Below are 26,833 nucleotides of genomic sequence, written 5' to 3'. Positions count from 1 at the left end.
AATACAAATTGAACAACTATTTATTGAACTTAACTTTCAGTAAATTGTTACAGCACAAACATCCAAGTTACAATTTAAAAGCTAGTGAGTTACAACAATTTCAATCCAATCATTTTGCAACATTTGTTATCATTATGTTCTTTTCTGGTACATTTAAAACATGTTCATGGTACAATTCAACAACCAACTTGCTTCAGCAGTCACAATGTCACTAGTATGAAGGCTAACAACTGCAATGTGCTCAAACATCATATGGTTCATATGGTGCATTTCCTCCAGATTAATCAATCTGCACTTCAAAGTGTCAGCTTGCACAAGCACAAGCTTAAGAGCCATATGCTTCTTTAAGCATGACCTGCCATGGCCCTGGCAACGTTTGAACTGCACAAAAAGAAGCACATTAGTGAATCTTGCATCTCCTGGTGCCTAAGAAGCACCTGTTTCCAAGGCTACCTTAGCAATTTGATATTCCTCAAGCTTGATGCAGGCAGAGCTATAACCATAATTGCAAGAAGAAAATTTATTATTATATATATTTTTTTGGGGAACAAGTCCATTTATAGGAAAAAGCAGAAACAAGCATTTGCGAAGGCACATATGTCAAATACATAAATGATAGATGAAGAGATTTGAGCATGCAAAACAAAATGCACTAGGAGTGGATAATGGCAAAAACCTTAAACATATAAAAAACTGCATTGATAATGGCAAAAAGCGATGTGCAGATAGATTGTAGCATTAGTATGAAAAACGAATATGATAAAAACTTGGAAAAAAGGTTGTCAAGGTTTGGGATGTAACGACACTAACAGTAAATAAATATGATAACTTAGGTGAAATCAGCAGCATAAATTTGGTTGCTCGTGAATTACACACCCTGAATATCAAATGAAGATTTACAAATTACAACCAGCACATATCATCATAAATTAATATTTACATAACTGGACTATAGTGTGCAACATACTTACCCTTTACGTAGTATGCTTTTGCCATTAATGGTTCCAATTTAATTGCCTTGTTCGTTGCCATTAATGATTCCAACCATTCCTTCATGCTTCGCATTATCATTTGAACTGTACAGAAACAAATATTTTTTGTTAAAAAACAAACATAGATTGATATGTTAAACTTTCGACCCTCCTCTATATGAATATGCACAAAATGGCTTGTAATTGGAACCAGAAGCTTTTACCACATTTCAAGAAAAATGTCATCTCCAATCCCAGATACATGAAGATAGTAATCAGAATCAAGCTCCCATAAGGCAGACTTGTAAATAATATAGAAATAAGTTAGGAAGTAAAGGAGAAGACAAGAATACTACAAAGTCAACTTCTAAGAAGCATATTAGTTATTGGGGTATTGACAGAACGAAGCTCCACTGTCATTCACAACATAAGGTGCTACTGCTATTGTCTTAGGAATTAACAAACACATGGTTACTGACAGCTGCACTTAGAACAAAGCTTCTACAAATATGGAACGAGAGTAAATTAAAAAGCAATTTTTTAATCAAACACTATTAAACCACTGCCAAATTGGTTGAAATTTCACAGTTTGTGTGCGTGCCAAAACAGCTTCCATGAAGGAAATTTCAACAGCAACCTATACATAAGAAGTAAGCAAAAGCACATAGGATACATATTGTGCTTAACAAGCACATTGTAGAGTTTTGTACATACTTAGTTTACCAACCAAACAGACACATACATTACTTGACTATATCACCAGGCAAACATTTTAAAGAAAATAAATAATAAAATTACAAGAACTATAAAAGTCTTAACGTCATATCGGTTGCTTAAAAGTCTTAACATCATATTGGTCGCTCGTCTTAGTATTTTTCTGAATTGCTTCAAGCATATTATTAGATTTCTCCACTTGGATAGATAAATGATGAACTTCACCGATAAGTATATCTATTTTATCTAGTTTAGCTTCCCCTTCTTTTGCCTAAATGAATTTACCACATCTTTTTTCCTGTGTCAAGTAAACATCTATAATTTAATTATTTTATAAGCGAAAACAAGTGAAAATTAAACACTCCAACAATTATATACGACATGTTCTTCATCTAAGCATTTCCAAAATTGACGATTTGGGTTCTTATATGTCCTTGATGATTTTAAATGCATATATTGCCCACATGAACACATCCGGATCGGTTGAACATCACTAGTACTTGTTGACATGCTTACACAACTAATCTCAACCTTTGACTTCTAAAGAATACAATGTAGGATTTAATAAGCTATCAAAAGCCAAACGACATATATCAAAAAACTAAAACAAAATAAAAAATAAAACATTCATGTTTCGTTTGTGATATTTATATCGCTTATATCACTATAATGTAAACATAGATGTTTAGAATGAGAGAATTGCATGGCATGCAAAGTAGTCTAAGAGAACCATACAAAGGCACCCATAGATAGTATTTACATGCTTTCACATATGCTTTCACGTATGCTTTGTAGTCTAAGAGAACCATATAAAGGCAGCCATAGATATTTGTATCGATTATTCACAATTGCTTTCTAGAGTAGCAAATAGCATTGAAGATGCTCTAAAGAGAACCACATCAAGGCAGCCATAAATAATATTTAGATGTACCAAATCCAATCCTTGGTAGAACCAAAATGAACCATATAGGAAACTTCAAAATGATGATAAGAGCTAAAGTGGACTGCCGACTTGGAAAAATAGTAACAACCAACGATAATTGTTTCACAAATATTGGATATAACTAGGAACAATCAAAGATAATTGTTTCAAAAATATTGGACATCACTATGAGCAAACCGATCTGCATGCAAAAGCAAGATCAATGGCTCAAACTCAAAAATAAAAAAGAAAGCTTTTTTGTTTTGTTTCTAGTACTCTTTACTCATAATCAGCCTACTTGAACAAAACATACATCAAAAAAGCCATTTATTCTTTTTAGCATTCGTGTAGTTCCTTGTAGCTTAACATAGTGAAAAGTGCACTAAAACTAGCTCTAACCTATATAAAAATAAAATAAAATAAAAAAATAAAAATAAAAAAAACATCTTGCACATGTTCATAAGAAGCTCCAGTTAATGTCTATCTCACAACCAAGCAAGCACTGATGCGAAAGCAAATGTAGAAGAGAAGAACAATCAGATTCAGAATAACACGAAAATTCAACATCAACACAACCGACTAAAATCCCATTTCTCTTCCAGCAAATGGGATTTCAAAAGCAATTCAGACAAATACTTCAATTTCTACTAAGTCGCAAAATGTAGAAAAATTTAAAATAAAATTTTAAAAAAGGTTCAAGAAATGTAAATACTTCAATTTAGACAAATACAATCGACTAAAATCCCATTTCTCTTCCAGCAAAAGCAAACAAAAACTACCCCGATTCAATTGAAGTTCCAGATTTGACCCAATCCCTAGATGGTGGAAGCAACGGACAATATGGGATTTTCTGTCCGGTGGAAGCAGCGGAGAATGGTGATGGCTCAACGTCACGTGCAAACTGGAGATGGTGGTGGCTCAACATCGCTGGCACGGTGGGTGGAAGTGGCTCAACGTTGCTGCCACTGTGCGAAGGGAAGAGAAGAGAAATGTGTGAATGGGAAGGGAAGCTTTGGCCAAACATCTCACGTGAGAATTGCAATTCAATCTCCACCATTAATGCCAGATGTACAAATCAAAAGGCAGGGAATTTCATCACATATTTAATTCGCATATAACCCATACAGACGTCCCTCATGATAGACGTTCTATATATATATATTTGGTATTGAATTTGATCCTACATGTATATAAACTTTTTAAAGAACCCACGAGCACGAAAGTGCTTCCATTATTGGATGTCATGGGGTCTCACATTATGCTCAAACACTTTATAAAAATTTTCACATTTTCGTGTGTTTGACACACCTTGTGGACATTTATGCATTTAGTTGGAATGTAAACAGGAAATTATGAGATGATAGCCGTTGGAAAAAGAAGACCGAAATTAATATATGTGGCCCTTTGATCAGCTTCCGTATCAAGAGGAGTCTAATGTTTGCAGCCTTTCAGATCGTGTCTAACTGCATGTATCACACGGCTGCTGAGCACATGCATTCTCTCATGAATGTACCCCCATTTTGTTCAAAAAGTTTGAAAAAAGTTGGATAATGTTATTGGATCGCATTCAATATCTTTGATTTAAGCCAAAATTTGATTTTTTTTTTTTCTTTTTAAGTGTTGAGGACCCACAAGGAATTTTATCAACCATATAAAGATTTTAACTTTTTTTTTTTTTTGGGGTATATATATGAAGATATAACTTTATTCTTTGGAAAATACTTTTCCACATTTTCCAATAATCGGATAATGTTGTATGTACGTTGATCAAGCTAGCTACTACACGGTATATAAGTTTCATTAAAGGGATAGCTTAGTAATCAATCTAGTGTCTCTCATATGATACGTTGCGAATTTAAAAACCATTTCGTTCACATTACTCAACATATAATTTGGTGCTAAATCTGTTTAAAGAACTATACATAATATGTTTTAATATTCCAGTGAGGGATTGGAACGGTATGGATATATCTATGAGAAAAAACCGTAGTTTTGTTAGTAGGTTGTATCACTATTTTTTATTAAAATATGAGTAATATTAGAAGTATCAAAATAAATAAAGTGGTATGCTATGTTATTGGCTAACAAATTAATATAATCTAAATATAAATATTTAAGTTCAAAAAAATAAGTGACGCTAAGATACAATCCAATATAGCATCTCGTCATTGATAAACATATTAGAAACTTTTTTAATACTTCTAACATTATTTTTAAAATTAATTTTTTTTACTAAAATAATGTTATAAATTGGATAACAATAACTATAAACACTCCAATATTTATTAAATTTATTTATTAAAAAAATCTATAAATATATTATTAATTAATATTATATATATTTATATATATATCAAAATATAAATAAATATAAACTAAATATATTCAAATTAAATATTTATACATTATTTATTACAATATTTGATAAATATTGAATAACTGCAACATTAATAAATTGGGTATTTGAAAAAATAATGCCACAGGCATTAGCATGTGCCTTGTGTCGCGACGTCAACGAATACTAACGTGGAGCAGCTTCAAAAGTCCATCACAGACTTCACAGTCCAAAAATCAATCAATGCTACTACAGTCACTATTATGTAGATGGGGAGTTCTTTTTTCTTTTTCTTTTTCAGTTATTACTATTGTTCTTTTAATTGATTAAATCCCTCAGCCTTTAAGCTTTAGATTGTTATGTCATCTTTCACTTTGCATGTAAAGGGATTAGGATTAGCTGAAAAAGGACATGCGAAAATTCCAATCTAATGATCTTTTCTTTGTTATCTCTTTTCTTCCAAGAAGGATGACATTTGTCATCTAAAGAGTCCCTTTTAAGACAAAACTACTTAAAAATAGTCGCACAATTTGGATGAAATAACATAAACTTTGGAAGGATCGATTGTCAAGTAAAAACACTCATATTATGTTTCGAGTTTTGGATTTTATTAAAGAAAGAAAAATAAATTATTTTTTTTATTTATTAAAAATACAAAAAAAAAAAAAAGAGTAAAACATCAGAGTATTTGAATTATTTGTTTTCAATCTTCTTTTCTTTTATGGAATTTATGTTCCAAAAATATATAGAAGTTAACATCTAGCTGATTAAGTCATTAAGCCTCTGAAAATTCCGAAAATTATACACAGCATTCACCAACCCCCATTTAATTAAAAAGAGCTTTTGGTATGAACCATTAGTCCAGAAAACTCAAGAGTTCAAACTAGCGATCCATAGCCCTCGCCTTCCGCCACAAGATTATCCAAACTAGCGATCTATAATCCTCGTAGCCCTTCCTCCACAGAATTTTCTATGATGGAGTGCACACAGGGCTAGTACGAAGCTTGCCAAGTGTTGAACTCACAATCTCGGACCCACAAGGTTATGCGTAATTCGATTTCCTACACTTGCTTCACCTTCTTGTGCCATATCACTTTAAATATTATCCGAAAAGTTTCTTCAACTTGCATATAATTCAAGCTAAACGCCAATGATTGCTATACAAAACTAATTGTACTAAATATATTTGACAAAATTCCCAACCAAATTATTAACTGAAATACATTAAGAACAACAAAATCATGATTTTGGTGAGAGAAGATGCAAATTGCCATCAAATCAAACTAGTTAATTAGATGCTGAAATCTCCTGGACATAAGGTACTGATTAATGTTGAAAATTGGATCCAGTGCTTTGAGTTTTACTAATGTACTACACCAAATTCCTTCCTCACACCTCCAAAGTATCCAATAAAATTGAAGTTTCATTGCTTAGAGGCCCCTCTTCCATTATGCTTTTTGTGTTTGCCAACTTGCAATAATTTGTCTGCTTCGGGTGAGGATGAGATTAGTCTAACTTGCTGGCTATAGCTACTTCATGAAAGCTAACTTTGGAGCCAGCTAGACCCTATGGATATATATATATATATTGGTATTTGTTTCCCTTCAGGTTCACGAGCTGTGGATATATGGTATAAGACATAATTATCAATCATTATCTCCTTTTTCTCCCATACATATATATATATATATATATATATATATGTGTGTGTGTGGATAATATGTATACATGATATCGTCTAGCTTAATTATTCTCCACGTCTAACATTAAATATATTATATGTAGTTCGTTTAAAGTAAACTTTTTTCTTCAACGATCGTTTTTCAAAAAATAAAATAAAACCCAATCTTGAAATTGTATGGTTGAAAATTTAGAAAGAATAATTAAATGCAAAAAGAAAATGTATTTGTATATAATTGTTGTTTTACTTTTCTATGCAATTAATTACAGAAGGCAACAGTGCCAGCTGCTAAAAGTTGGCAGGAAATAGAATTCATTTAAATACTATAGCTAAGTCACGGATGGCAGTGTTGAATTCGTATGTTGTTGCCATATTTTTGTCTAACCTACTGGAGACAAATGAACCATAAAGTATGAAGGGAAATGCACCATAATTCATCACGCTCACGTTATACATATTAATATATATTATAATTTTATTATAAATGAGTTCATGCTTTTATGTCAGCCTTATCAGTGACACCCATAACCCATTCATATATACTGCACCGAAAATGTCCTTCCTTATCACAATTCAATTAAAACCCATGAAAACACATAGTTAAATATTTTAAACCCCAATCAATCTTAAAGAAGGAATCCAAAAATTGGCTAAAATGAGAATTATTTTGAAGAAAATTTATTGTCCATATAGTCAATCCATTCTTGCATATTTAGTTGAGAATAATTGTAATAAAAGACAAAATAAAACTATTTAAGTCATAAAATTGGTGACAAATGTCAAAAATTTCAAAACTCTTCTACCTGCAATATTGAAATTATCTACCTAACAAAAAAAAAAAAAAAAAAAGACACTAATATCAAAATTGATAGGCAATCCGAATTATGCACAGAGGCAGGGTTCAATTCAATCATATATTTTTAGGAAGACTGCAAAGATCAAACAAAGAGTTTCAGTTTCCAAATTTCCAAAACCGATGCACGAGATCGATGCAGGTACATCACATGTAATAGTACTCAGGACCATATAAGCAGTCACAAAAAAAATTCACACTTTAGTTTGAGTGTAAAACTTAAACAACAAAAAACATGATTGGGGGTTGATGGAAAGCGACAGGAAGCAAAGAAAAACGACATGTTTCTACACGATGGAGACTAATTACATAATCAAAAGAACTTAAATCTGACGCTTTATAACTTAGTTTAATACTAATCCAATCTCGCCGTCCAATGGTTGCACGTGATCCTTGGCCCCACTAACCCAAACCTCAGAACTAGGATACAAAATCTAATCCTCTTCTCGTTTAACATTGGAACTTTCCCTTTACTGAAATAAACCCGTGACTCGATGATATTTTGTTTTTTGCTTTTTTTTTTTTTCTGTTTAATAAAAAATTAATTTTAGGTTTGTTGGCAGGTAGAACCTCCGGTAATAAAACTCATCCACCAATTTTAGAAATATAATTATACTGCTAATTATTAATAAGGACACATACCCGTGAACAAATAAAAATACACGTACAAATATTAATAATAATGAACTTGAAAAATTTTTCCACCATCTTTCATACTACCATCAAATCTAATACGAAAATTTGCAAAGCTAATTACAACAGAGAATTCAAAGATTTTGGTTAAGGTGGATCCCACAATATGTAAAAGAGGGTGGGGGAAGAAAAGAAAAAGAAAACGAAAGTAAAGAAAACAAAAAAGGCTCTGCATTGCTGGAAGAAATTCAAAGAATCTGAGTTTTAAAAAAAAAAAAGGAAATTAAAGCCACAAATGGTTTTAAAAGCCTGTATGCACGTGAGGAAAGCTTAGCATTTCTTCTGATCCAATCGTGAAATCCTGATCACCTTCTAAGCACTAATGCTGTTTCCACTTGCTCTCTTCCTTCTTTTGTCTCAACACAACAATCATTGAGAAAAGCATCAGACAACTACCCACCGTCCCTGCTCTTCTTCGTCTCTTTAGTGTTTTTTCACTTCCAGCTGTTCGCCATTTTTTTTTTTTTCAATTAAAAGAGGGAGCGAAGGAAGGAAGGGAGGGAAAACAAACTAATCAACATGACCAAGTTTCATTTTCTTCTGGTTTCTGTTCTCTTGGTTCTCTGCCACGTCTCCATGGCAATGGCGGAGACGAAGGAAACGAATCAGAGAAAGACTTACATCGTCCACATGGCAAAATCCGATATGCCGGCCAGTTTCGAACACCACTCGCACTGGTACGACTCGTCTCTCAGATCGGTATCTGACTCGGCCGAAATGCTGTATATATACAACAATGTCATCCACGGTTTTTCCACGAGCCTAACGGCCGAGGAAGCTCAGTCCCTCGAAGGTCAACCTGGAGTTCTATCCGTGTTACCCGAAGTAAAATACGAACTCCATACTACTCGGACCCCTGCTTTCCTCGGACTCGATAAAGCGAATCAACTGCTTATCGAGTCCACCGCTGGAGCCAGCGATGTAATTGTGGGCGTTTTAGATACCGGTGTTTGGCCCGAGAGCAAGAGCTTCGACGACACCGGATTCGGACCCGTGCCGAGTAGCTGGAACGGCACGTGCGAAGAAGGGACGAATTTCACCGCCTCAAATTGCAATCGGAAACTAATCGGAGCAAGGTATTTTGCCAAAGGCTACGAGACAACGTTGGGTCCGATCGATGTGACTAGGGAGTCGAAGTCCCCGAGGGATGACGATGGCCATGGGACTCACACTGCAACTACGGCAGCTGGATCGGTTGTGGAAGGAGCGAGCCTATTTGGCTACGCGCAAGGAACAGCGCGTGGAATGGCACCGCGAGCTAGAGTCGCCATCTACAAGGTGTGCTGGCTCGGAGGCTGTTTCAGTACAGATATCTTGATGGCCATGGATAAAGCCATCGACGACAACGTCAATGTCCTCTCGATGTCGCTTGGTGGTGGAATGTCCGATTATTACAAAGACAGCGTCGCCATTGGAGCTTTCGCGGCGATGGAGAAGGGAATCTTGGTCTCTTGCTCCGCCGGGAATGCGGGTCCCAGTCCGTACAGTCTTTCCAATTTGGCACCATGGATCACTACCGTAGGAGCTGGCACAATAGATCGTGACTTCCCGGCTTACGTCACCCTCGGTAACGGCCAAAACTACTCAGGCGTCTCGCTGTTCCGAGGCAATGCCTTACCTGGATCGCTGTTGCCTATCATCTATGCCGGCAACGCTAGTAATGCTACGAATGGAAATCTATGCATGATGGACACTTTGATACCCGAAAAAGTTGCCGGAAAAATCGTTCTTTGCGATCGAGGAGTGAGTGCTAGGGTTCAGAAAGGAGCGGTGGTGAAAGCTGCGGGCGGTGTAGGGATGGTGTTGACGAACACCGCCGCCAACGGCGAAGAGTTGGTTGCAGACGCACATCTTTTGCCGGCCACCACGGTGGGTCAGAAATCTGGGGAGGCTATAAGGAAATACTTGTTTTCGGATCCGAACCCGACCGCTACGGTTGTTTTCGAAGGGACAAAAGTTGGGATAGAACCATCGCCTGTGGTCGCGGCGTTCAGTTCGAGAGGTCCGAACTCAATCACGCCGGAAATACTGAAACCCGACATTATCGCGCCAGGTGTCAACATCCTGGCAGGGTGGTCTGGAGAAGTTGGTCCCACCGGTTTGTCCATCGATGGTAGGCGCGTGACTTTCAACATCATCTCCGGCACGTCGATGTCTTGCCCACATGTGAGCGGGCTCGCGGCGCTTCTCAAGGCGGCTCATCCGGAGTGGAGCCCGGCGGCTATTCGATCGGCTCTAATGACCACGGCTTACACCTCGTACAAAAACGGCCAGAGTATACGAGACGTAGCTACTGGGAAACCATCCACACCGTTGGATCACGGCTCTGGACACGTGGACCCCGTATCGGCCTTATATCCAGGACTCGTTTATGATTTAACGGTAAATGATTACCTAGGTTTCCTATGCGCTTTGAAATACACCGGCGCACAGATTAGCGGCCTGGCGAGGAGAAAATTCACATGCGACCCGAGTAAAAAATACAGTGTGGGGGATCTTAATTACCCTTCATTTGCAGTCAATTTCCAGAGCAGTGGGCCCACCGTGGTGAAGTACAGTCGGACACTGACTAATGTGGGTTCAGCGGGTACGTACAAGGTGTCTATCAAAACAGAGACTCAAGCGGTGAAGATCTCAGTTGAGCCTGAGACATTGAGTTTCAGCCAAGTAAATGAGAAGAAAGGGTGCACCGTAACGTTTACTGCAGTGGGTTCATTGCCGTCAGATTCAAACAGCTTTGGTCGTCTTGAATGGTCAGATGGCAAGCACATTGTGGGAAGCCCAATTGCTTTTAGCTGGAGTACTTGATAGGAGAGAGAAAGAGAAGCAATTAGGACATGTTTAAATTATTTAATATCGATCTCACCGGCTCAAAGAGCGGTGTTATTGATCTTCGTTTAAGTGTTAAGAATATTTCAAGCTCTTTGTTTAATTGTTTTCGGCTAACCATGGAAGCTGTATTGCAATGTTTGATGTTGATCTCTGAGAGAGAGGAAAAAAAAAAAAAAAAAAAAAAGGGGTGAAGGCGAGATGTTTCCTTTGTTAGTGTACAGTATTCTTTGGCAAATGTACATGCCTTTTGCATTTGTTGAAGATTAATTTAATAAACAATTATATAAGTATTTCTCTGTTTAGCTACTATTGGCGGTCTCATTTCTCCGTTTAGCAAAGCATTCTGTTTCTTATTTAATTTTTATGAGAGGGAAAAAAAAATTAAAAAAAATAAAAAAAGAAGGGGGGGAGGAGGGTTTGGTGTGGGTTTGTTAATATATATCTAGCCAAAAGTTTTATTTCGGATGATAGATTACCGTGCATATAATTTATTTTTGCCTGTTATTTCATTAAAAAAAATTAATTTTTGCTTGATGGGAAAGGTATGATTGGTTTTTTCTATATTTATTTTATTTGTTTTTCAATCTTAATTATACATTGTTGATTCAATGGATGATAACATAATTAAATTTTAAAAAAAATATATGTGATTAAATATTTGCTATGTTAACAAAGCAAACCTATATAAGGATAAAAAAAAAATAAAAAAAAAAACTAATAAAAGATCCATATATTGGAAAGTCAGCATTTGAGCTGTTACTAGAAGCTAATTGTCCATTTTGTAGCTCCTACTTCAATGAAAATTTGGCAGTCTTAGTATAAGATGAGGAAGGACAATGCAATTTTGCATGCCTTAAATTTTATTTTATTTTATTTTTAAAAAAAAAAACAAACAAAAAGACCAGCCACAAATGTTTGATTCTCTTGATCTTATCGTCCCAGCTCTACGTACGTTGTCTTTTTTTTTTTCTTTTTTTTTTTTTTTAAGAAATTAAATGTCTACCTTATAGTATTTCTTATGTAGCTACAGTTAATTTTCTCCTAATCTTGAGGGTAACACATGCTTTGTTCATCCACCCAGTTCTGACGTCATCACCATTGTAGTCCTTCAAAGTTACCGTTATATAGATGTAATTACATTAAATAATTAGCATAAAAGACTTGTGAAAAATTTTACTTCGAAACGATATATTTCACTTTTGATCAATTAACCGCAATTCCTGAAAAATCCTAACAGCAAAGTTTCTCCTTTAATCCCCAAACTAAATTATGAGTACAATTTGTCCATCACAAAATGACTTTCAGTAAAGGAAATTATATAAAAGATAGGACAAAAGGGCCTTACTTGTGTTGGCAACGAATGTGTAATTTTGAACTTTTTGAGTGGTCTCTCATATCTAAATTTCCAACGCCAAAAAAAGAAGAAAAAAAAAAAAAAAACATAACAAAAATATGTGGACTATAATTGAGATAAAAGAAAAGTTACTATCTACTTGTTACAGTATGCAACAATATGTACTTACGGTTTTCTTTTTTTTTCTTTTTTTTTTTTTTTTTGGTGAATATATTTTTGTTGATATTGTATTTGTACCGATATTTCATACATGTGAATCGAATTTCTTTTAATTAATGAATGAATTATACACATCCACGCCATGCAGAATTTGATCCTTGAAAAACAGTAACATAAAAATAAAATAAACAAACTCAGAAAACGTCCAACTCATATCCTGAATTCTCCGTACACCAAATTCCAAGCGAGTTTGATTCTTGCAAATCTTTCCTCGAAAAATGGTTTTAAAACTTCTTGGTTGACCGTGCGCAGAAGAAGAATATATCAACAATCAAATCCGCAAGGCATTTTTTTAACCATGAATGTTACAGAATACGTTCTCTACTCGACACGTATAGTTTTAAGTCTCTAAACTGAGAGACACGTAAGCGTTGAGGTGTCAACATCTCCGAGAAATAATAATGGAAAGGCCATAAAAAGCATGGCCATGGAAAAACTAAAAAAGCTGATTAGCTGATAGTGAAACCGTCAAAGAGATAATGGAGAACAAGCAGCAGCACAGGGAAAGAAAGCCAGAGAACGAAGAGAAAGGAAAGTATGAAGGTCTGCCAGTGAATGACAGTCCGTATATACAATACAAGGATTTGGAGGACTACAAGCAACAGGGGTATGGAACCCAAGGCCATCTTCAACCTAAACCTGGCCGTGCCGGTGGCTCCACCGATGCCCCTACTCTTTCCGGCGGTTCTGTCAACTCTCAGGCTGAGGTTCCGGCGGCTGATGCCATTAGCCGCATTGGAATCCCATAAATCTTATTTTTCCTTTTCTTTGTTTTTTTAACAGAATAAGATAGCGTTTGATATGACTAGCTTTTTTATTTTATTTCTTTTATGCATCTCTTCAGGCTAATTTCTTTTTGTTATGTTTGCTTTTAGAATCTACGACTTTCATCACAATATATATGTTTTTTGTTTCTTTGTGGGCAGTGTTTCTCTTAATTTATTTTATTCGATGATTTCACATATATATATATATATATATATATAATATTGATGGATATTTGTACGTATCTCCTTGTTTCTTTTTTTCTTTCTTTTTTTTTCTTAATAGAATTACCATTAGGTGGACAAAATCCAATCCAACCCGTTCAACCCATCCAATCCAATCCATTTTTAACGATTTGAATTAAATTTTTATATCAATTGGATTGGATTGGGTTAAAAATATTATAAATTGTATGGATTGGATTGGTTATAGATTGGAAATATAAATCCAATCCAATCTAATCCAATCCAAATAATATATTATATAACTAAAAATTATATATTTTTTATTTTTTTCATTTTTATATATTAATTTTAGAGTATTTTTTTCATTTTCATATATTAATTTTTAATTTTTTTTTTCATTTTATATATTGATTTTTAATATATATATATATATATATATATTCTTTTACATCTCCATATCCTAAATCTCAAATCAAATTATAAGTTGTAACCCTAAACTAAACATTTACCTTTGTTGCCGCCCACCACCAATCCATCACCATCACCATAATATATATATATATATATATTTTTTTTTTTTACATCCCCATCATATATATATATATATATATATATCTACATATATTATATCCAATTGTTACTTATATATATATAAATGTTTAAATATAATTTATTACTAATTTTATTATTTTGATCTTTGTAGAGCTTACAAAATCAACTAAAATTAGTGAACCTGTCAACGTTGATTGATTTATAATTTACCAAAGTTTTAAGGTTAAGAAAAAAAAAAAAAGGAATTATGCATTGATTCTTGAGTGAATGAATTTTGACGAATATATTATTTTACATTATTTGTTCTAACAATTTTAATTTGATTTTATAGGAGTGAGATGATGACATTAATATTTGTTATTTAATAAGTGCATGATGTGTATCATTTGCTATATTTTCTTCTTTATTTTCTATTTTGAACTATGTTATATTATTCTAATTGTATTTTATGCTTGAATAATTATAATTTATTAATTATATTTTAAATTTGGAAAATTTTTTATTTGTATTATATATTTATAAATTAGTAAGTTTCAAACCGATCAACCAATCCAAACCAAACCGATCATAAATGGTTTGGTTTGGTTTGGTTTTAATATTTCAGTGGTTTGGTTTGGATTGTAAATTAGAAAAATCGATATGTATGGATTGGATTGTATTTCGGTGCAAAACCAAACCAACCTAATCCATGCCCACCCCTAATTACCATAACCAAAAGGTATTATTATGCCACTTCAGTAATAAAGCAAGTAAAACTCAAATTTATGGGGAAAACAACAAAAAGAAAACGGATAAACAAGAATGAAATGAAAAACAAGACGATCCACATCACCAAATCTTTCCGTGTAGTCCACTAATATCACCATCGAGGATGGTAAACCGTAGTTGGACTCATCTTAGAGAAACGTGAAACGGCGATTAGATTCCATATACACAAGCTCTAGAACTGTATACATTCACGTTTTCTTTATACATTGTTTATAGTATTATTGTATACACTAAACGATAATTTTAATAAAAAAACTTCATCTGTATTCTTCTACGGAGTCATTAATTTTAATATTTATCACTTGTCAGTATGGCACTATACGCCAGAAGGCCCAGAACACGGGCGTACCTTTGATTTTTGTGAACAATAGTATCTCCAGAAGTCAACAGTATATGTAAATAATTTTGAATTTAATTATTCTCTCTCTTTTTAAAAACAAAATAAATAAATTAATAAAACGAGAAAGAATATTGGCAACGAAAAAGAATGCAACTCGGCGGGGGTCCATGGCTAATTTTGGTCAAATGCGAACAGTGAAATAGGTGATAGCCACATGGTGGGATTCAGTTCATGATTAGGTGATTAGAATAATAGCATTGAACCATGAAATGGTCCAGTACTTTTTCGACTTCTGACCCTAGTTATAGGGCCTAAATGTTGATCCACCCAAGATGTGTATATTTGGAGACAGGACCTAGCCCGCTGCCTTCTAGGCCCAATCATTAGGGCCGAGTATTTTCTTTCTGAATTTCGGATTTAATACAAAAACTATAAATTAATGATCACCTCAAAAACAAATCACCTTTGTTTTTTTATTTTTTGTTATTTTTAATGTTAATCTTCAAATACATCAATTTACTTTCAGAAACACTTAATTTTATGTTATCGTGGTCTTTATTGTTATGTATCGAAATTAAAATTTATTAACAAAAAAAGTCATATTGAATCATAGACCAATGGTAGACTGAAAAAAAAATTGTTAATTTCATTTGGATTAGTACAACTCGTTTCATTATACACGCTACTGTGAGTATGATGGAATTAGATAAATATGCTAAAAGATTCAATGTCTTTGAGAATGACAACTTTTAGATTAATTTATTTGTGCATATACGCTGATAATTAATTTTTTTAGATATTCAGGATCTTAATAGGAAAAAGCTATACCATATATGATGATCAGTACTTAGAAATTAACTACTCTTGTAAATTAATTATAAAATCCATTAAAACTATTTCACGATCCTTTTTCAATTTGCTATATTCCCTTGATTATCTATTTCTATATCCTCTGCTGTACATATAAAGAATGTTCTCAGAAACGGCAGGCGGATGGAGACAATTAACCAACAAATACAAACTATAATGGATTTTGGATAATCATATTCTAGAAGTCTATGATATATTACTAACCAAAGACCGGCCTGTGATATAGATCACTTGGCTAAAAGAGGAAAAAAAATAAAAAAAAAAATCATAAACTGCACAAATGTCTCTTCATAATTATGAAGATGTTAATCAGTTTTAACTTGAAGTCTAATTCTAATTTTTATATTGAGTTAATTTTATTCTAGGCCAAAAGCCACCTCCATATTTATTTAATTTTAATTTTACATGTAATCGTGCCTTTTTTAAGTAGAAGCTAATTAGAGCAAGTACATCTTGGCTCAAAATATATATCTAATTTCTTTCATTTTCAAAGAGTTGTATATTATATTTCTTAATACACTTATGAAGTTGCTAATTGATTGCTCTTCTTATACTTTTTTCTTACCTTTTTTTATTTTTTTTGGAAACCCTACTATTTTCTTGCTTGGATGCGTTATTTTATTTTTAAAACATCAGGAATTTACTTGATAAATAAAAATTTAAATGTTGCAAGCTGTGCTATTGCAAACATAGTGTATACATTTTTTTGGACGGAGATTAATATATACTTTCTTTTTCTTTCTTTTTAAAATTCTGAAAGATAATATATACATTTTATATTAGACATACATACCCTTATTAAGGATAATAAATAAGCAAGTCTATAATTACTGAAAAAGCCATTACGTTAGCAAATTAGATTACTAAGGACCACCTTATCAAGAACCGCCGGAACAACTTATTAATTTTGAGGTGGGTTTTTAACTTTTTAAATTTTTTTGCTCTTCTCTATTAGAAGAATAGCGCGGAGACAATTTTTTGTCCTTGAAAAGCTGATTAATTAAGCACTAGAAAGAGTGTAATGTATATCAAGTGTATGAAGAAATTAATCAATGAGTTTTTGCTATCAGTGAGAATTTTGTAAGCACCAACAAAAAAATATCGCATAAAGAGCTTTTGTAAAATGCCATCACGCTTGCTTTTCCTTCCAGAAGATTGTAAAAAAGGCCCCTATAGTCACTTTCTATCACTTACAAGTCGCAATTTGTCCATCACAATGACATTAAAATTCTTCTCGCCTCTGCATATATCAACCTATACATCAAATCCTGCTTTTGAGGCTCCACCTGTTAAAAACTTCTAAAAAGTAAGCAAAAACAAAGCCTTGCTTTCTTTTTGTGTTTTTGGCTAACCAATCAATAATGGAAAAAGCTTTTTGCTTTATATCTTTTCCATTAACCCAATATCATACAATTAAAGGTTGAAAGGAAATTGATGCGTCTTAAATCAAGTTATTAGAATTTTTTGATTTTGAGACTCATAAAAGTTTTTTTTTTTTTCAAAAATTTTGTGTGCCATATATAAACGATCCCACTTGACGTCTTACCAAACAAACAATATATTGAAAGCGAGACAACAGAAAGACATACTCGCTGTGCTAGTGGCCGACCCCAGAAGTTGCAGTTTTTCTATCTTACACTCTCAAACAAGAGAAAAAGGGACACTAATTGTAATTTTGGCTCTCCTGCCACTATTCTTTCATTGCTTAGCTACTCTTTATTTATTGCTTTTTCAGGAATCACAATGTGCTTTATTTCTTTATATTCCACATGTCTCCCTCACTCTCTCTCCCTCACTCTTTTTCTTGTCTGTGTCTCTCTCTCTCTCTCTCTCTCACTCTCTTTCTCTTTCTCATTTCAAATATTTACCATCTGCTTGTATAAATCTCTCAGTATTTTATCCCTTACTCTTTCAAAGGAGGACCCCAAAACAGTAACTGAAACAACATTATTATACTTTCTTTCTGTGGAGATATCCATGGAAAAAACAAGCAGTGTTGCTGATGAAGACAGATGCTCTGAGCAAGACCAAGAAGAAGATGTCTCACTCTGTGATTTGCCTGTCAATTTGATGAAAGAAGGGAATCAACAACCAAGTAATTACGAAGGTGGCCAGGTTATTGAAACAGTTCATGAAGAATTTGATTTTGTTTCGGTGGGTGGTGGTTTGGAAATGTGTGTGGCCGATGAGGTATTCTTTCAGGGACAGATTCTGCCACTGCGTCTCTCAATCAGCTCCGACAACGGGCTGTGTAATTTCGGCCGGCATGATAGCCGGACCGCTAGCCGGTGCATATCTAGGTCCGAATCCATGGACCATGGCTCATTAGGCGGGTTCAGAAGCATTAGCAGTGGAAGCAGTAGCTGCTGCAGCGGCCGAAGCTATCAACACTCGTCCAGCACCAGCAGCTCTAACAATTCCACCATGAACATCATTACAAGGGTTACTTCCGAGTCAAGAATCAGAAACAATTTCCATTCTCTCCCTAGTCCAAAACCCCAAATCAGAGCCTCAAGTGCACGGCTTGAAAGAATCAGTAGCAGAAATCAAAAATCTTCGATTTGGGATTTTTTCAGGATGGGTTTGGTTCGGACACCCGATATAGATTTGCAAGAGTTCAAGGTGGTTCGCAGTAATAGCAGAGCCAATAGAGCATCGGTGAGTCGCAACAGCAGTGTTAATAGTGAAAATGCAACTGGTAGTGGTATTGCAGCCACTAATGGTAGCAAGGTGGATGTGAATTTGAACTTACAGGATCAGGTCAAACAGAAGAGACAGAAATTCTTAAGCGGATGCAGATGTTCAATCGAAACAGTAGCTTCAAACGCTATAATCATGAAGAACAGGAGTTATAGTGCAAGTAAAACTAGTTGCAGTAGCTTTAATGTGGCCAATGACAGTGGGCAAACGCATGCCATGAAAGAGTTGAAGATGATGAGGAAGAAGCAAAAGCAAAAGCAGCAACAGCACCAGCAGCAAGGAAAGCAAGCTTTGTCACATCACCGAACGTATGAATGGCTAAAGGAACTTTCGCATGCAAACTTTCCTATGTACGTCTAAAAGTTAAAGATGGTGTATGGTGGATGGTGGGGTTAATTTGAATACAAAGAGTATAAAAGATCATCATCATCTCCTCCTCATCAACAAAGAAAGAAAAAATGTTTTTTTTTTTTTTTTTTCCTTACACTTTGGGAACAATTTGCTCGCATGCCTCTTAAGTCTTTTGTTTAATATTTCTTTATTAGCATTTTGATTTTTAACTTTAATTTGAATCATTAGGATGAATATATAGTATTTTATTGTTTGATATGTTTTTGGGGCTCTGGTTTCAAGATTTCAGGCATGAAGGTTAGCAGATTTATGTGTTGGTTGGGGGGGGTGTTTGTGGTGGGGTTTAACTTTTCTTAGTGGTTGTAGGATTTGGTTTTTTAATGATTAAATTAGTTTGAAATGATCAAATTGTTAATTAATGATTGAGAAGCGGAATGGAGCCGTGATGAATGGAAATTATAAGCTCCAGCTGAGTTGGCGGTGATAGTGGTGGTGCTTCTCATGATTAAAGTGTCAACTTTGATATGTTTGCTTTAGTGGTGGGTGTTAAAAATGGAATTTTCGTGACAGTCACAAGGACACGAGACAATGAGAGAGAAAGGGGTATAAAAAAAAGCTACTAAAAGACCGAGAATTATATAAATCACATACGGATCTAACAAATCATAGATAGATATAACAAGTTCAAACTAGATCTGGACAGAGGGGGTTTTAATTAATTTGATAAACTAATTCAAAATGGAAGCTACATATAGTAAAAAAAGTAGAAAAAGCAAATATTTGAAGAGTTAAATACTGTTTAGTATAGCTTAAGCAGCTTCTGCTTTTGTAAAGGTTTAAAGCATTTTTTTGAAAATTAACCATAACTTTTAAACTTTAAAAAGTATTTTTATTTATCAAATGCTGTATCAAACAGAGTTTTAGTATGACCTTAGTACGAGGAAAATGAACAATTCTATTACTTGTTTCAAAGGGCTTTAATGATTTTTATTCTATACTGCTCCAATTTATTTCCTTCCCCCCCGGCGGCTATTTGGGATGGATGGCTGTTATTTGAATATATACAGTATTTATTCATTCGTTATATAGTTCAAAAGTCAAAATCAATGAGCTGAGTTTCAACAATAAAATAATAACAATAATAATAATAATAATAAGTTAAGGATTATAGATTACAGGCTTTACAGCTAAAGCAAGGTCTGAATAAAAAGAGTAGATTAAAGACTTTTTCCAAGGGTTAGGTTTTAAGGACAGAAACGAAATGATGGCAAAGGATGAAATCTACTGAGAAATCATCATCCCAAAACTTGGCAAGGGATAAGGTTTTGAAAATTAAGAAAATTAATGTTTAATTGTTTACTAATATTTTGTGCAAAATTGTTTGCTAATTTATATATAAATAAATGAAATTAAATTAGTGTTGACCATCCGATTATAATCCTAGGCTTGCCTCAATGGTAATACACCTTCAGGTTCAAAATTCAATTCTTAATTTGAATAAAACATCCCCTCCCCTAAACTTGTAATAAAAAAAATAATAGCAACTAACAATTTGTTTTTTACTTTTTTACTTATTATTATTATTATTTTAGCTGGAAAAATGAACTGCGGCCAACAGACTTTAATTAGGGCCGAGAGTGGATGGTGATAGTGGACTTTAAGAACTGGGCTCTAAAAAGTTACTTAAGCCCTTTTTTTACTTTTCGTGATTTTCCAGAAGGTCCCTTTCATCATTTTGGACGGTTCAGCGACTTCTTAAGCAATAACGATTTGAAAATAAACACTTTTCACAACTTTTTTTTTTTTTTTTTTGGGGTACTAAAATTATTTTCGCAATTGATAAATATTTAGGACCGTTTATTGTATTTTAATACCTTAAACTTTTGAAGTAATAATTTAAGTTTACAATTTTTTAACTCAACAATTAAATTTTATAATTTTTCAATTTGTTTCGATTTAAGTTTTTTTTGTTTTAGACTCATACGGTTTAATAGCATTTTTTTCCATTAATGTTAAACTATATCAATTAAAACTAGAAAATGCCAATACATAAAATTCTAAAACTACATACAAAAATCTCCATTTTTAATATATTTTAATTCGAAATTTGATATCATTTAATATTAGTCACATAATATGCACCAACATTTTTTTAAAAAATTATAAGTGCAAAAATGCAAACATAATTTATAATTTGAAAATTGATAAAGTTTAATATGAATTATATGAAATGGTAGTTAAATTTGTAGTTAAAAGTTCAATAAGGTCCAAATTATAAAAAATTAAAAAACCGATAAACTAAATTACTGAGTGAAAAAATTAAAAGTTTAAATTATAAAAATCTTAAATATTAAAAATATCAAAATTATTATATTTAATAACAATTTAATTTATTAAGAAACAATTAGTAAAAACAATATATCTTAAATATAAAAACACGTATTTAATACAGTATCATTTATTTATTTAGTATAGTGATATTGAGCTCGTTATACCTATCCAGATTCTTATTTCAATAACGATAAAATTATATATATATATATATATTTTTTTTTTTTTGCTAGATATATATGTATATATGTATATATTTGTGAAACAAAGAAAGACCCTCTCTCATTATTATTATTATTATTATTATTTTTTATTGAGTTCCAGAGCCTCAGTTTTGCAAGCACCGGTTAAATATTTGAATTCGAAACAGAATTTGAACTTTTTGTGCAAGAAAATAAACAAGATGGCACATGTCATTGCGTTTTTTCTTGAACGTTAAGGAAGTGGTCCTCATTTTATCAAAAACAAAAAAATAAAACCAAAAAAAAAAAAAAGGAGGAAGTGGTCCTCGTAGGCGTTTGGATTATAAGAAAAATGACATGCAAAATTTATACGGTTTCCTGGAAAAGCGGTAGGTGGGTGATGACGTAGGTCGTACACGAAAACAACGCCAACTAAACTAAATTAAGGCCTTTGTCAAAATAAACTTCCAACTCATGTCCATCTTAAATTATGGGTCAAACTCCATCTATTACTAAAAGATATGAACTTATTCATTATACTTTCTTAATTTCTTTGAGTATCACTATCACATCATATGCAAATCATTGTCATTTAGTTTTGGTACTCAAAACAGGAAGAAAAAATATATATATATATATATATATATATATGAAATGGTAATAATGAAAAATCATTTTCTTTCTTTCATCAAGAATTTTTTTTCCCAGTTTTGGAGGAAAGAAAATCTAAAACTCTAATAGAGTTTTTGCCACTAACAGTTCCTATAACAATCTGTGAAGATAAAAAGCTTAAATTTAACAGAATGATGCTTGTTATTAGGACTAAGAAACATGCATTTAAAAGGTGGCCTAATACATGGATTATATATATATATGTATATATATATATGGATATATATAAACACAAATAAACTAGTGGGCTGCTTTAAAATCTCTCCTTAATATGGTTCTTAAGCTTATCAAGGGATAATACAAAAGAAACTGAGTCTTGAAGAAACTTGGCGTGGTCAGCTTCTAAGCGTAACATTTTGTTCAATGATTTTAGCTTCAAGTTATCATTACATGCACTCATACATTGTATACTCTGTAAAATTTATATAAATATATATTACCATATTATTTTTCAGCATTATTAATGCAGAGTACACCCTGGCATCAGCTTGGATATCTACGACCTCTTCATCAGTTTTACATTTATATTAATTATATATACATGTGACATTTACTCTAATATAAAAAAAACATATATAAATTAATCATCATCCTCATTGTATATATATATATATATATACATTTTGGTAGAAAAATTGTATATTCAATCATTGATAGATATAAGAAACGGTTGTGATGGACTATTAGCTAAATTATGAAGATCTAATTAAGTATTCATTTTAATTTTGTATGCCCAGTAATTTATATTAGGGAATCATTTTTATAAACAAAATTAAGAGGTTTTCAACTCCTCTTTATCTCTATAAATATATATATATATATATACATATACATGCACATATATATACAGACATAAGAAACGGTTGTGATGGACTATTAGCTAAATTATGAGATCTAATTAAGTATTCATTTTAATTTTGTGTGCCCAGTAATTTATATTAGGGAATCATTTTTAAAAACAAAAGTAATATATATATATATATACACACACACACACACACATATATGCTTGGTGCACGAGTGTAATGCGGGTCAAAACTTTCTGCAGAACCAAGTTTTTCTTTATTTTTATTTTTGTTGCTAAAATTCTGCAGAACCAAGTTGTGGAAAACATCTATATATATATATATATATATATACATACTTACACACAGATTATAGATATAAAAAATTTTATGGTGCAGACGGTCTACATACCAATCGTATCAAAAATTGATATTTTTAAAAAAAAAATATCGATTTTGCTATGTATGTATACACAACATATACAGTAAAATTGATATTTTTTTTAAAAAAATATCAATTTAAATGTGATCCGCATGCGAACCAACTCATACCGTAGAGCTAATATATAGATATATGTATGCATGTAAAGACAAACAAGAAATTAATTCTATATACATTGCCAGGATATATACACCCTTGATTGCCAGGCTGGCTCTGTTCCCATGTAACTGAAACTTGAATTAATTTAGCCCCCCCCACCCCCCCCCCCCCCCCAAAAAAAAAAAAAAAAAAAAAAAAAACTGAAACTTGAATTATTTGGGTTTCCCTTTACATTGACTATTCACATGAATTATATATAAAAAACAAAAATTATTACTTTTTCTCAAGTTAAATATATATATATATAGATAAAGATAAATGAGAACGAGACCCGCATGCTAGGTTTTTTAATCTGTTCATTACCATTAAATTCTAATCATAAACTATTTTAAAAGGGTTTGTACCTGGTAGCACTAACTGATCGAAATTATAAGGGAATTTTATTCATTAATTAGCCTTAATAGTTTGGATGAATTTCTGAGCATATATTATTAGATCCTCTATAAATAATCAATATCTTAATTAGTGATTTGACATTCTAACACATAGCTATCACACGCTAATCACAATTTTCACCACCCATTCTCTTACATATATTAATTAAAAAAGTTAAATATCTGAGTTTCCGACCATACAAATTGTGGGCTCTACTGCTGGTCTCTGCTGAGTTTCACTTAATTCCTTTCTTACCAAGTGTTATTATTATTATTATTATTATTTTCTTTCAAAAACTTGTAAAAAGTTATTCTCTCTCCATTGATTTATGGTGCGTACTTGAAACACGTATATAACATTGATTTCCTTGAAATTAAACTGTTTTAATTAGATATATATACAATTTTGTTATAATGAATGCTTATTCTATATCATAAATAGATTTGAAAATTTAATCTATTGTCAATAATAGATTGGTGGTGTAACCCTTATATTATATAATTGGTATAATTTTTAGCAAAATATATATTTATATACACACATATAATGTTATAATAAGTATCTTTTACGTTCTATAATATATACGTCTAACTATTCAGTATTCACATATGTATCATGAATAAACGTTACAAAAAAAAAAAAAAATTGATTCTTTCAAAAAAAAAAAAATATGTGTAAATATTTAAACATTCACAAATAAATATTTTTTAATAGTAAAATTCTATATATATATATACACACATAGCTATCTATTTAGTAGCCCAACCTAAGTTGAATACAAAGTGAGCCTTTTTTCCCCTCTCTCGCTCTTTGATTCTAAACATGATGTTGTCTGAATCCCAATATTCTGTTGAGCTTTACACGTTGGACATTTCTCAGCCATTGAAACCATCTTCTCTGTCTTCTCTAGCAGAAGCTTGCAGAGCTTGGGGTTTTTTCTACATCACCAACCATGGTATTTCCAATGATCTTTTTAACAAGCTATTTTCGATCTCAAAACAGCTCTTTAGCCTCCCTTCTGAAACTAAACTCAAACTTGGTCCTTTCTCTTCTAGAAAGACTTACACTCCTCCTTTCATAGCCTCTCCATTCTTTGAAAGCCTCAGAGTTTCTGGTCCTGATTTTCTTGCCTCTGCTCAATCTTCTGCTGATATTCTTTTCCACGGAGAGAATTCTCAATCATTCAGGTACTCTTTTATACTACATAAAAAAACGAGTGCCATGCAGATGTGTTATATATTATCCTGTTTCTTTTTGTTTTTGTCTTAGTATTTAATATCTCTATATGAATATAAAACTTCAATTATTTATTTTTATTTTTATTTTTACTTTTTTGTTTTTTGTGACAGTGAGATATTGCAAGAATATGGGAGCAAAATGGCACAACTGTCAAAGAAAATTGTGGAAATCCTGTTGATGAGTTTAGGAGATGGTTTTGAGAAGAAATATGAATCAGAATTCAAGAACTGCCATGGATATTTGAGGATAAATAACTATTTACCTCCAGAGCGATTTGAAGATGGTGAACAAGTAGAAGGTCTTGGAATACACACAGATATGAGCTGTGTAACGATTGTTTATCAACTCGACGAAACAGGAGGTCTCCAAGTGAAATCAAAGGAAGGGAGTTGGATGGAAATAAGTCCATGTGAAGGCAGTACTGGCTTGGTGGTGAATGTAGGAGATATGCTGCAAGCTTGGAGCAATGATAAGTTGAGGTCATCAGAGCATAGAGTGGTTCTGAAGCAACCGAAAAATCGATATTCGAAGGCTTTCTTTTGGTGTTTTGAAGATGAGAAAGTGATTTTGGCACCAGAAGATGTGGTTGGAGATGGAGAAATGAGCAGGATGTATAAGCCTTTTGTCTGTTTGGACTACGTGAAATTCAGAGAGAATAACGAGAGTGGTAACTTTGAAAAAGTTGGGTTTACTGTAAAAGATTTCTCTGGGATCAAATCTCAAATGTTGTAAAGGGATTGTTTGGTTCTCAATGACAGGAATTCAAGTTGGGTTTTTGGTTGTAATTTTATGATTCTAGAGAGAGCCTTATTTATTTATTTATTTATTTTTGTTAGTGGTTACAGGGAGAAAAAGTCGTACAGTAGTATTATAAGTCTAAAGCATTGTGCTACATAAACTATTCTTGTGTTGTTTATTGACTGAATTAAGAGATAATATATAATTGCTTAAAGCAAGAAAAAGAATTAAGGTGCATATGCATAATAATTGTTAATTCTATAACACTCTATAAAGTGCTCTCTTTTTTTCATTCTTTAGTTTGTTTTATTCCCCTTTTGTTTTGATTTGTTCTTTCCAAATCACATACCATTTACTAGAGGATAGTTTGGATTAGGATATCCAAATCTCTCTGCCGACAATGGAGCTCATGTAGGGCACGAAATCTGATTTTCGACCTTTAAAGAGAATTTAAGATCACCAATTTACCAGTCTTTACATTCTAAATTTGGGTTTTTAAAAATGTTTTGATTAGCATCAATAATTGTGGACATTATTCCTCTTTATTATTCCATAACAAATTATTCGTCTTTTTAATTTAAAAAAAAAAAAGAGAGAGAGAGAGAATAGTATGTTAAAATGCATATCAAACAGTACTGCAAAATGCTTTTTTCCATATGTATACAGGGAGGTGGCATCCCTTTTCCATTTTAGTTACTGACATGAGATAGGTTCACTTCCCCTCTAGGAGATAGGTTCACTTCCTCTCTAGGATTTTAGATTTTAGTATTAAATAAGTCATATATCAAACATTGAATGGAAAAGG

The 26,833-nt window shown here is 32.7% G+C and overlaps 4 protein-coding genes and 1 long non-coding RNA gene across 6 annotated transcripts; 4 read left to right on the top strand and 1 right to left on the bottom strand.

Moving 5' to 3' along the window:
• On the bottom strand, window positions 1-3,979 carry LOC112489285 (uncharacterized). 2 transcript variants are annotated; one of them, XR_009639575.1, is made up of 3 exons: window positions 3,387-3,979; window positions 972-1,076; window positions 1-381 (listed from the first exon to the last, which is right to left on the bottom strand). It is a non-coding gene; the product is annotated as an uncharacterized LOC112489285 (long non-coding RNA). The 2 variants fall into 2 exon arrangements; XR_007242423.2 differs by lacking the exon at window positions 3,387-3,979 and adding an exon at window positions 1,196-3,379.
• Window positions 3,980-8,329: 4,350 nt separating this feature from the next.
• Window positions 8,330-11,310, top strand: LOC107434670 (subtilisin-like protease SBT1.7). The gene has a single exon (XM_016046157.4). It carries the CDS (start codon window positions 8,689-8,691, stop codon window positions 10,975-10,977), a length of 2,289 nt encoding a protein of 762 aa, XP_015901643.2. The 5' UTR covers window positions 8,330-8,688; the 3' UTR covers window positions 10,978-11,310.
• A 1,699-nt stretch (window positions 11,311-13,009) lies between these two features.
• Window positions 13,010-13,489, top strand: LOC132804437 (uncharacterized). Its single transcript, XM_060818801.1, has one exon. It carries the CDS (start codon window positions 13,054-13,056, stop codon window positions 13,321-13,323), a length of 270 nt encoding a protein of 89 aa, XP_060674784.1. The 5' UTR covers window positions 13,010-13,053; the 3' UTR covers window positions 13,324-13,489.
• A 4,138-nt stretch (window positions 13,490-17,627) lies between these two features.
• On the top strand, window positions 17,628-19,363 carry LOC132804378 (uncharacterized). Its single transcript, XM_060818662.1, has one exon. It carries the CDS (start codon window positions 17,798-17,800, stop codon window positions 19,112-19,114), a length of 1,317 nt encoding a protein of 438 aa, XP_060674645.1. The 5' UTR covers window positions 17,628-17,797; the 3' UTR covers window positions 19,115-19,363.
• A 5,426-nt stretch (window positions 19,364-24,789) lies between these two features.
• Window positions 24,790-26,265, top strand: LOC132804526 (gibberellin 20-oxidase-like protein). Its single transcript, XM_060819127.1, has 2 exons — window positions 24,790-25,238; window positions 25,401-26,265. Exons 1-2 carry the CDS (start codon window positions 24,874-24,876, stop codon window positions 26,020-26,022), a joined length of 987 nt encoding a protein of 328 aa, XP_060675110.1. The 5' UTR covers window positions 24,790-24,873; the 3' UTR covers window positions 26,023-26,265.
• Window positions 26,266-26,833: the final 568 nt, after the last annotated feature.

Source organism: Ziziphus jujuba, chromosome 7 (genome assembly GCF_031755915.1).
Source record: "Ziziphus jujuba cultivar Dongzao chromosome 7, ASM3175591v1".
Classification (NCBI taxonomy): domain Eukaryota; kingdom Viridiplantae; phylum Streptophyta; class Magnoliopsida; order Rosales; family Rhamnaceae; genus Ziziphus; species Ziziphus jujuba.
Note: the sequence above shows the minus strand (reverse complement) of the source record. Positions and strands in the feature narration are given on the sequence as shown.